The 11,771-nt window shown below is 45.9% G+C and overlaps 3 protein-coding genes across 3 annotated transcripts; all 3 read left to right on the forward strand.

The window, feature by feature from the left end:
• Window positions 1–4,881: 4,881 nt before the first annotated feature.
• On the forward strand, window positions 4,882–5,404 carry Pmar_PMAR011864 (hypothetical protein; the record flags this gene model as incomplete). The annotated part of the gene is made up of 3 exons (XM_002773952.1): window positions 4,882–4,960; window positions 5,131–5,293; window positions 5,356–5,404. 3 exons carry the CDS (start codon window positions 4,882–4,884, stop codon window positions 5,402–5,404), a joined length of 291 nt encoding a protein of 96 aa, XP_002773998.1.
• A 1,129-nt stretch (window positions 5,405–6,533) lies between these two features.
• Pmar_PMAR011865 (hypothetical protein) lies at window positions 6,534–7,514 on the forward strand (the record flags this gene model as incomplete). The annotated part of the gene is made up of 1 exon (XM_002773953.1): window positions 6,534–7,514. The coding sequence occupies one exon, from the start codon at window positions 6,534–6,536 to the stop codon at window positions 7,512–7,514; it is 981 nt and encodes a 326-aa protein (XP_002773999.1).
• Window positions 7,515–8,373: 859 nt separating this feature from the next.
• Pmar_PMAR011866 (hypothetical protein) lies at window positions 8,374–11,674 on the forward strand (the record flags this gene model as incomplete). Its single annotated transcript, XM_002773954.1, has 9 exons — window positions 8,374–8,475; window positions 9,089–9,101; window positions 9,668–9,854; window positions 10,226–10,365; window positions 10,493–10,611; window positions 10,818–10,887; window positions 10,948–11,020; window positions 11,128–11,290; window positions 11,606–11,674. The coding sequence occupies 9 exons, from the start codon at window positions 8,374–8,376 to the stop codon at window positions 11,672–11,674; spliced, it is 936 nt and encodes a 311-aa protein (XP_002774000.1).
• Between the last annotated feature and the right edge of the window lie 97 nt (window positions 11,675–11,771).

Below are 11,771 nucleotides of genomic sequence, written 5' to 3' on the forward strand. Positions count from 1 at the left end.
TCAGCTGAGCTTGGGAGGTTCCTCACTAATTATAGAAGTTTGTAGACGAATTCGGGTAGAAATGTTCAGAAACCAATGGGAATTTTCCAAAATTTCCTCTCAGAATTTTCATGTGGTCACCAACACATGTAGTTGACCATGTACGTATTTTCCCTCCAGTGTTGGAATATATGTCGGCTTTCCTCAGCTAAGTTCAGGTATTTACTCATAAATTTCAGAAATTTACCTACGAAATCGGGTGTAAGTGTACAAAAACCAATGAGAATTTTTCTCAGGATTTCGGCAAATGTCACCACCACATATAGTTGACCATGTACATATTTTCCCTCACTGAGTGTCTTTGTAGATTTTCTAATTTCATGTCACCGACTTCCGATCGAGCGGAAGTATCGCCAGAGAGAACGGAATCCAGGGAGGTTAGTCATGTGCATGCGTGCGGGCACGATAAATATCTTAGGTTCGGAAGTCGTCGAGTAAACTCGAAGGAGGACTGGACCTCTCTCCTAATGTGAGTCACCGGAAGATTCTTTTCTTCACTTGATATTGTAGTTCGGTCTAAATGATGGCGATGCCAGTGATACGTCTAAAGGAGACGCAGCAGGTAAGGGGGGAATTTCGTGGCGCGTGACAAATCTCTACTACTAACATTCACAGGGTCGTCGTCGTTGTCTACTACCACTACTGATAGTAGTCCCGCCGGTTGTTTTAATTGTCGTGGCGCGGGTCTGCCTAGTAAGCGGCAAACCGACGCAATGGCCACTGAGGCCTTACGCACTATATTCGCGACTCCAGATGTTTACCAGCGTAATAGTGTGGAGGTCGCAGGTTCGATCCCCGGAGGCGGCATTTTAACCTTTCCATATTAGGAGCCTCCATGCATTTTATGAATACTCGAGCCACTCCTCCAGCAAGCTACCCTCCACCACCAGAGTCGCGACCGGTACCATTCAGAAGAGATGGATCTGCCGACAAGGCTGCGAGCGGCCGGACATGCTCATTTGGGGGTATGTCCGCTCGAAAACTCCATCAATTTTATTTCTTCACAGATACCACCGTTTCTCATGCGACTGAGGAGACTTTCCAAACGGCTGTGGGATCTTCCTGGACACCCTCGAGTATGTTGAGAAACGGTGTTGGAGGAATATATGTTCGCTTTCCTCAGCTGCTGAGTTCAGGAGTTTCCTCACTGATTATAGAAGTTCATATACGAATTTGGGTAGAAGTGTACAGAAACCAATGAGAATTCCTCCTAAATTTTTCCCAGAATTTTTCATATTATCACCAACAATTGTAGTTGACCATGTGCATATTTTTCTACACAGCTAACAGGCGCTTCATCTGTCGTCATGTTTTGTTCCCCGCAGATACAGCCTTTCTCTCGATTGCATCGCCCGTTGGATCTAGTGATCGTAGCAGAGGTAGGCATTGTCGATGCTAACCTGTTGAGGTGGTTGTCTTGTCAGTTGACTCGACGACTGCTCAGAGGGTTAGGATAGATTCACTTGTAGGGGGAAATCCTGTTGATAATAATGCCAATGTTGAGGATGAAACCTGGATCCGCAAGGCTAGCTCCAGCGGTCGACATTTCTTCTCACGCCGTAGACCGAGCGCTGCTGAGACGAAACAAGTGGCGGCCCGAATAGATGGGCTCCAACAAGAAGTCAGGGACTTGCGGCAAGCTCTGGAGGAGAGTCGGAAGAAGATCCTCGAGATGGAAGAGCGTCAGGAAGCTTTCTGGGAGGAGGATGTCTATGACATTGTCAACAACATATCGTCTGTGTCGAGTACCCCGCCGCCGAGCCCACCCTGCAATGGGGAAAAGGACGGTGAGGAACCTCTCGAGCGAAGAGACGTCGCCACTGAGACGGATGACAGCGAGTCGTTTCACACAGCTGTATCGTCGTTCGAGTCAGATAACAGTGAAGGTGTTTGATCGTTGCTTGGTCGTATTAAGTTGCTGCATCATTTCATCGTAAACATTCTGGCGTCCCACTGTTGTTAAGGCCCTTCAACTCGTCGCTTTTAGTGGCAGTTTACTAACTGAACTAACGATGTTTGGTTTCGGATACCACGGGCTGAGTGCTCCCTTTTACAACTGTCTATCGATCGATCGGCTGTGTGATCGTTCGACGCCGACAGTACGCCACAGTTAGAATAGTATTGATGTATATCACGGAGGATCAATTGGATCTGTTTGTTGAGCGGGGAATGCCGTATTTCGACGCCGACAGCCTATGAGGGAATTTTATTAATTACACAATATAAATATAAAGTCTTCATAGATAAGAATAATACCAAAGAATATACGTATATTACCAATAATAAGTGTATATTATAAGTGAATGTATTAGGGCTTCAGTCACTCGATTGGAAGTTGCTTATGATGCCAAGCGGTAGGTTTAGCAGACATTGGACTCAACACGTAAGGAAAGGCGTCTCAAATCCATAGGTCTCATGTTGGAATCGTCTCGCCTCGAGCACAGCGGAGAAGTGCTCCACGGTATGCATCATCCTCGTCGTGTCGGGTTTCATTGAGCGAGGTGGCCTTGTGTGGTCGCTCACTTTAATTGTTTCTACTACATACATCGTGTTGCCTTGGTCAATCTTTATACATGCTGGGTAAGTCGCAGGTTCGAACCCCGAGACCCGCATTTTGTATTTCTGCAGGTTTATGTACGACATTGGTAAGATCTGACGGTGATGCGGTGTCCAGAATACTCCAGCATAGATAATGATATATTCTTATACAACTTATTCTGCTGAGTCAGAATCGAGTCAAATCAGAGTTTCTGGACACCTCGTCACCGTCAGATGCTGCCCGTGACCGTTCAACGACAGTAGATCATCCCTGAGGAGTGGATATACGTATCGGGGTTGCTAAGTTATCGGTCCATCTCAACGATGTGATGAAGACTATTTCTCCAAATTCTCGATCTACGGACTTTCGTTGATGGCCTACCTGCAATCATCGGGAGTCCGTAGATTGCGCATTGAAATTTCATCATTGGGAGTTTGGCTGCCTGCTATGGATTGCGGCATGGTCAAGTCGCATCCTGAATTGAAATTAACAAACTCTGGTTGTATCCCAACTATCTCGAGAGACGCGTGATGATCAACACGGACTACGTAGAGAGTGAGCCTGATGAATGTTAGTGAGCTACCCGACCCACCGAATCAGACTACTTCGGCATTTCTAGTTTTCTGAGTTTCAATGATATAATGCTGTGGCGTTGCATTGCGGTTGTCTGTCGACATGTTCATAATTGATTTGCTTGAGAATTTACTGTTTTCACTATGCGCGCTACCTCGTCGGAGAAACTACGAAACAGCATCGATACGATGACATCTACTGAATCTAGTTTCGAGGCGTATGACGTTCGGGACCAATCTGAACAAAGCATTTCAGATAGTCTACCACATGAGTGGAAAATAGCCGAGAAACGATTCATCCTCAACAGGTCACAATGAAATACCTTCTCGAATTTCGTGGCGCGGTGAAGGTCGCGTTCGTTATAGATATTTCCTCGGGATCGGTAAAGTGATCGGCAAAGGAAGCTTTGCTCTTGTCCGGAGAGGTTACGACCTCGTCGAACGGAAAGAAGTTGCCATAAAAACCTACCACACAGTAGGCTCATCGTCCATAACCACAATCTGGTCCTTGCCATCAGTGAACTGTTTTGGGCTTTGCAAAGTTCATCGACTGTGTATAATATCGATATTTTGAAAATATCAGAAAATATTGTTTTCCGCTGAAGAGAAGTTGCATCTAAAACGACGTCGTATTAGAGGACCTACTCGATCAGGCTAGGGATGTAGGGAGTTACGACGAAACTGTGAGACGATTTACCAACCAGGTTCGAAACATGACCATCTTCAAGGTGAGCATAAATGTCATGTCGTTTTTACTCGAAGACGAGGTTCATGCTCAGGGAGAAATTGCTGCACCGATACCCTTAGTGATGAGTTCTCGGGATGCATCTCTTCCGGCGGTAGAAGCTGCAGTGAGTTCAGAGGGAGGCCGGCCTGGTATCTTTTGTTCATGCGTGCAATTTGTGCAGCACGCAAGTACTCCGCCTTCAAGGAAAAGCTCTGGAAGTTTGAAATTGAGCGATCTAGTGCTACCCATGATGGCATACTCAGTCGATGAGTAAGACAAATCGATCGATCGATTTCGATACCACTGCAGGAATGATTCCCCCGGACCCGACCCTGCTGATGGAGAGCTGTACACTGTGTTTGAGCTGGGATGCGTCACGTTGAAGGACTATTTAAAAACGGCGTGAGATGGGAATCGCTCGGCATCGAATTCAAATAAACTCACTACTGAAAACAAAACGTTAATAAACTTGAAAACTAAGACGAGAAGCTAAAACTGAGAAGCAGTGAGTTTACCCAATCTCGCAGACTCGCCCACAAGTAGAAAACCCTCAAAGCTTCAACGTTAGTCCTTCAAGCACGGTGGGTGAGGAAGTTAGGTCATTCAACCTTCTTGAGGGCTTACTTGTGATTAGTAATCACCCTGGCCTAAGCTCTGTGAATTCCTGCATCCTCCAGAGGAAACTGATTGCCCCGATCGATGCTGATATCGTTAGGTACGCTCATTCGTCATTACAGGGCTTCACTAACAAAAACTGTGGTCCAGCATTCTCTAGAGCCCAGCTCGGTCAGTTGGTGGTGTCTCTGCTGGAGATGACATATGCTGTTCATTCTAAGGGCCTGGTGGGAAGAAAGCACTCAGACGAGGGCTTTCCCCTATTGCGGCTTTCTAGTCGAAATTTTCGATTCCTAAAAATCTCCAATGAGTTCATCCGCGATGATTATGCTCGTGTTTCTGACTTCACATCTTATAAGGTACATCTGGACCTGAAGCCGGGTAATGTGATGTTGACCAAACAGAACGAACTGAAAGTCATAGACTTCGATGGAGCTTTGAGAGCTGACAGCGTCCTCAACCCTGACGGTAGTCAGCTTGCTTTCACGCCTGCGTAAGTCTATGTCCTTGGTGAGGTCAGTGGATCGCATCGCGTTATGTGAGTTGACATATGTCGTGAGTGCACTCTTCATTCTGATCTGGCCTGAAAAGCGTCTCGTTGGAGAAATTCCTCTCACTTCACAGTTACTGTTCCCCAGAGTTAGCCAAAGGGATAGTCGCATTCATGTCCAATATGAGGTTGGGAGGGGGAAGGCCTCCCCAAGTCGTGGCCTCTCGAAAGATGGACATCTGGAGCCTCGGTGTGACCATTTGCGAGGTCTTTAGCGGTAAGATAGTGAAGCCGATCTGGAAGTCCTCCCGGTCAAGGTCGCTTGAAAGAGTCAATCGACGGTGGAGAACTTCGAATCTTGCTCGGTTTTTAGGTATATGCCCTACTGCAGAGGTGCTGGCATCCTTCGCTGGAAGTCATAATCGATTACTTGCATATTTCCATTGGTTGAATGATTTCTCGAAGCCTCTGAATTTCCATGCTGCAGTTATGCGGCGATTCGATGCCGACCTGGCAGATCTTGTCAGACGGATGCTCGCGAAAGATTCTGAAAAGAGGATCAGCTCGACGCAGTGTCTCATGTCTGACTATTACATCAAACAAAAGCGAGCGATTGAGAATGCAAGGGTTGGAACAGAGTTGATTTCGTGGCGCGGTGACAAAGTTTTCTCGACTCGGCCAATGCGTAGATCAACCCAACGAGCTTCATTCTCGGGGGTATGGTGTGGACTCAAACCAAAATGGCCGAGAGTTTGGCCGTTCTCCCGGGAGAAACTTGCTAAGGTCCGGCCTGATACAGCTGGAATGATAATAGTCGCTTGAGAGGACGTAGGTGCACTGAACGACGCAGTGAGTCGACGATTGGCTGCCGATCTCAAGGTGTTGGTCGGAAACTAAGTTGTGTTCTCAAGTCAGAGCCTGATGACTGCTTCACCATATATTGAACTTAGCTCATCTTTCCCAGTATTTCTTTCATGTTATTTGATCCATGTTGCTGTCCATGGCATGCCACGGTATTTATGAGGGCGAAAACCAATGTTGCGTACAGTACATATGGCGATTCTGATATAGTCTGTCACAGCATGTAGGGCAGAAGGGCCACTTCATTGAAAGTGCCGCTTCAATAGCATCCTTCCGACCCAAAATGATCTGGATGGGTATGACGTCCGTACATGCAATGGGTCTCGGGCTCAATCCGTCTCTTAATAGCTACCATGACTTTCTACAAAGGGATTACTCAGGGGTACATCGTCGAATGTATATACAGTGACTTCGATCGGGACTCAGACACAATCGGGCGAGCGGAGGACACTCGTAACGGAAAGATCCGATCGACGGTTTTTCGAGTACTTGCGTGCTGTTGAAGCTCATCCAGGATACCTCTCTTGTGACTCAAGAGAGGCTGTCTCGTTTCACTTGTGACTCGTATAATTTACCATGTCAAACGTGGATAATTCTGTTTCCACAAAAAAAGGGTACCTCTCTCACATGACTGATTGTAGCTTGAGTCACTCGAGTATTGATTGTGTAGGTTTTCATCAGTCGCCCTTCATGCGTACTGCCATCCTCGCTATCCTGAATGTTACTTCGTCTGGTATGTCCGGTCGCACAGCCGACGAGGCTGAGCCTATTGGGCAGTACTGTGAGAACTCGTGTGCGCAGACTGTGGGTTGCTCTGAGTCTTACTGTAAAAACAATGGTGTCTGCTTCGGCCTTTACCATAAGGATGAGGGTAAATGCTTCCAGCCAGCCTCTGAGTACAACGCTGATTGCGACGACTCTGTTCTGAAACCCGTCCTCTGTCACGAGTATCCTGACACAACTTGTCAGGAAGTATGCGATGGTATGGTTGGTTGTAAGGATTCTTCCTGGGGATCATACTGTAAGTTTTGGCAGGACCCTCCAGTGTGTTTTGGCATCATCGTCAAGGAGGATGGCAGCCTGTGTCACGCCAGTGGCGACGAGGAATGTGTCGGAGAGCCCTACCCATGTCATATGGTGACCGTTGGTCCTACTCCCGTGACCACCGAATATCCTATATCTAACACCACTGAATATGTCGACACCACTGAGGTTGTTGATACCACTGAGGTTGTTGATACCACTGAGGTTGTTGATACCACTGAGGTTGTTGATACCACTGAGGTTGTTGATACCACTGAGGCTGTTGATACCACTGAGGCTGTTGACACCACCGAGTATGTGGACACCACTGAGGTTGTTGATACTACTGCTCCTCATAATACTACCGTTCCAACCGATGGTATCGTCGGAACGTGGTGTGGTGATTCGCCGTTTGGATATTTGGAGTTGTTATTCGACACTTATTCAGTCTCTATCTACTTGGCTGGTCAGTACTTCCACTCTGAATATAATTTGAACGAGAGGGAAGTAATTCTGGTCAATCCTGATAATAATTTGACCACCTTCCTACGTGAGATGAATTCTCAAATGATTACCGAGTACTACGCGTACGAGATGTATATCGAATTCGTCGAGGTGACAACTGTCGTCGCTGTCAAGTGTTCCTAAATATTTTGAGTACACCATCTTAGGTAGCAAGTATTTTTAAGTTGACTCAAGCGACAGGCATCGCTTTTAATTTCCTAGCAAGTGTATTTCCATGCAAGCGTGCAGTTGAGTTTTCTACAGTAGTCGCTCTTATGCATGTATTTCACCGAACTCATTGTCTTCACTCAGCAGAACACAGTGTAAGTTCGACGGATATTTATTGAATATCTCTCGTTTGTCTTATAGTTGGTGTACGATGGATGATATGAGTTTCAGCAAAAGTTCTCCAGTGGTGTGATGTCGATTGCAGCTCGTTTGACGGCACAGTACCAGCCCTAATTCACGTATATAAGAAGCGGTTACACCTTCCTTCTGCTCGCGAGAACTAGCAGGTAACAACCCCAATGGCCATCCACTGGCATGGAGAGGAACGCAAAGAGATTACTATTACGTCGACAGCCCTCCTGACGGGTGGTTTTCTGAATGGGGGCGAGCGCCACTCGATTTGGTTCAAAAGTGGTTTGGTATAAAAGTGGCTGGACCCAATGGTTTCGATTCGAAACCGTTAGATATGCCGGGCGCGCTCCAGCTGAAGATGCGCTGATTAAAACGAACGAAAGTACGTGCGATATTAGGTCCGCCTTCCCGGGTCGTCACAGAGCATTATAAATATTTGATGATAGGTTACCCTTTGATGCTACTGTGTATTTGATGGTAGGTTACCCTTTGATGCTACTGTATATTTGATGATAGGTTACCCTTTGATGCTACTGTGTATTTGATGATAGGTTACCCTTTGATGCTACTGTATATTTGATGATAGGTTACCCTTTGATGCTACTGTACATTTGATTGTAGATTACCTATTTTTTCTATAAGAATGAACGCCGATGCTTCAGAATCATCATCAGCCGTCCGTCTCTTTGGTTTAATACAGGGCAGTCGTGTAGGAGATCCCATAACTGCCATGTGCAGTCCTCAGGTAGTAATAGGTAGCCCTATCGGACCCTGCACCCGGGTTTTCTTGGAGGAAATATTGGAGTATTTCTTCTCGCAAAATCAACATAGATGGTTTTTTTTATTTTCACTATTCGTTTTGTGCTAGTGTTGAAAATTTATTATTCCCAAAAAAGTAGTACGTTTCCTCTTTTGGAGGAAGTGCCTCTGTTGATAGGAGTTTAGTTCACAGTCAGAATTGGTTTATCGTTTGCAATGTCGAATGGGTCACCACTCGTGACGGCATGCGTTAGACCATAGGGATCGTTTACTCAGGAGGGGAAATGCATTCCTAGAATACCTTCATCCGCTCGACGTGGGTTCGATTCCCAGTGAGTGCATCCTTCAGGCCTCAGTCATCTACGTTGGTTATAAAAGCGGCCTCCTAGAGCGGTAGTGACCCTCTCCCAGTTGACGAACCCTCTTTATTTTCACAGGAAGGTACTTCGTATCAGCATCGCCTGGCACTGGGGAAATAGTAGCGATAATTACTGCTAAAATTGGTATGTCCACGAAGCGATCGATAGATGATATACTGCCGTGCGAAACTAAAAGTAGGTAATCGTCTTGAATGGAAAATCCGATGATTGGAATTGTAGATGTGGGAGGAAAGTAGAACTTCCTAAGATTGAAATTTTCATGGGTGGAGAATATGCACATGGTCAACTACATGTGTGGCGGCAATATGGAAATTCTGAGGAAATTTCTGGTTTCTGAGCACTTCTATGCGAATTTGTATATATACTCTCACAGTTGGTGAGGAAATTCCTGAGCTCAGCTGAGAAAGCAAATATATATTCCTTCAACACTGATGCAAATCTATGTATTTTGGGTAATTACTGGGTAGTGTAAAAAAGAGGTCACCTCTCGTAATTTCGCGATACGTGACAGGTGATTAACAAAGTTATTATCAAAAGCTCTCGTCGGGCTTTTCCTATCGGTGTGTGGAATGCCAAATCGGTTGCATGGGAAAACTCCGTGTATTACACCACCCTGTATTTTCGGGTTTGTGGGTAATGAAGCATGACAGCTCAATGGTGAAAGAATTAGGTCGAAATTCGTCAAAATGGAAGAAAAAAGTGCCCACCCAGTTCGCGCGTTTCGAGGTGGCGCGTACTGTATAATACTCGAGAGGGTAGTGCTTGTCAGTAGATCGTTTATTCTGTCTACTGGTGTAGATACGGCGGGTTCTGGGGGATACATTCTGGCGTTAAGTAGCGGCAATCTTTATTTATTGCCATCGACACTGAACACGTCTGGAACGATATTGTGTCGATCGGTGAAGTGCGCGGCGCCTCAGAGAGGATCTTCTGATGAGAGCTTACCAGATGTGGTTGTATGCACCACTAAAGGGAAGATACTTATGTAGCATTTGGGAGAAGTTACTACTAGTACTAGTGGTTCTGTGACTAGCATTACTATTACTTCTAGTGGTCCTGTGACTAGCATTACTATTACTTCTAGTGGTCCTGTGACTAGCATTACTATTACTTCTAGTGGTCCTGTGACTAGCATTACTATTACTTCTAGTGGTCCTGTGACTAGCATTACTATTACTTCTAGTGGTTCTGTGACTAGCATTACTATTACTTCTAGTGGTCCTGTGACTAGCATTACTACTACTTTTAGTGGTCCTGTGACTAGCATTACTATTACTTCTAGTGGTCCTGTGACTAACGCCTCAGTTTGCCGCGTCCATGAGATAAGATATCCTTCGCTGTGCGCTCTCTCATTAGATACTCCTACTCCGTATCCTCTGGCGGTTACATCAATGCTGCATCTGGAAGTAGCACGAGTATGATATCAGAAGTGAACGGCATGAATGAGGTTCCAAGTGGTGTGGTATGGTGGCAGGGATGGATAGTGTTGGCTGGAGGTAGTACGTTAACTGGGGAGTAGCAATGATCGTTTGATTCATCTAACTTAACGCTAAGTGATTGTTATGGGGTCTCGTCTAGTGGCTATCAGAATGCTGTGTTGTGCGTGATAGCGTTGGTGCTTAGGTCGATCGAGTCGCAGTGGATCGTCGTATGTGGCGGTATCAAGTGTAGATGGTGTGGTACGAGAATTGTGTCCGATTGATGGGCCGACTAATTTGACGCTGATTCCGGAGGCTCACGAGGTAGTAATTTTTGGGAGTATTTTAGGTCTGTAGGTTGGGGGGATGGGAAATGCTCTGTCGTATAGGAATCTGCAATGTGTTGAGGATGTATTACGAACTACCATTAATATTCCGTTTTTCCAAGGGGTCCCAATAGTGTTCGTGGGGGTGGTAGCTCAGGAGTTTGCTCATTAACTACGAATGTTGTTGTTACGAAGAGATTTTAGGTATTATTAATCGGTCAAGATGGTTTGGGTATCTTCATAAGTTTGCCGGGACTGAAAGAGCAGAGTCAAGGTGATGTTAAAAGCGCTCGCCCAGAAAATAGTACTGATGGGAAATGATGATACGTTTTAGGTGAAGTGCCTCATCCGGCGGCTCGTAATAATATTCAGTATCCGCAAGGAGTGGAGTTATGCCTACTGGGAAGGTGGTATTGTTGGGGGGGATGTGTAACGCACTGTGAAGATTTTTGGAGAGTGATCGTAAATGGAATAAAGTGTCGTTGGTGGGATTCGAACCGGGGATGTATGTCAGGTTTATCATCAGTGCATCACCGTTGGATGGCACGGTCGATATATATTCTATTTGGGACCAGAAGCTGGTGCAATCGTTGACTCTTCCGGAGCCGGTCATGGCGTTGGGGGCCTCCCCTGCTGTGGTGGAGGATGCTACTGTGGAAGATACGGATCGAGAGAAGGTACGGCCATATGATGGGAATGGTAGATGCGTCCTTTGTGTGATTATAAATTGGAAGAAGTGTGGTATAGTAGTTTGGAGTAGTTGCTTATGTGGATGGTCTTGGGGGAAGGGGTGTTTTTATCGAATACATTATGAGTTCAGTTCGGAGCGGTAGGAGTGCGGAGAGTCCGCTATATCGAAATACCATTATTGTTCATATGAAAATGAATATACGATCAAACTCCTAGATGTGGAAGACTGTTTAGAGTGTATTGAGAGAGCAAAGGTGACTGTGATTGATGATGATGGAGTTGTCGTTGCTATTTTTTCAGAGACATGTTTGTCTATGTTGTTTGGGTACGGCATCTGGGTCGGTGTATGGGTTGGTGCCGATACCATTTGATGTGCAGTTGAGGCGTTTGATAGTGGGCATGAAGATAGAGCAAGCGTTCGATCTGCTCAATGCGTTGTATCCTATAGGGGTGAGTGCGGTGGGGTGG

The sequence above is a fragment of the Perkinsus marinus genome, assembly GCF_000006405.1.
Source record: "Perkinsus marinus ATCC 50983 genomic scaffold scf_1104296958712, whole genome shotgun sequence".
Taxonomy (NCBI): domain Eukaryota; phylum Perkinsozoa; order Perkinsida; family Perkinsidae; genus Perkinsus; species Perkinsus marinus.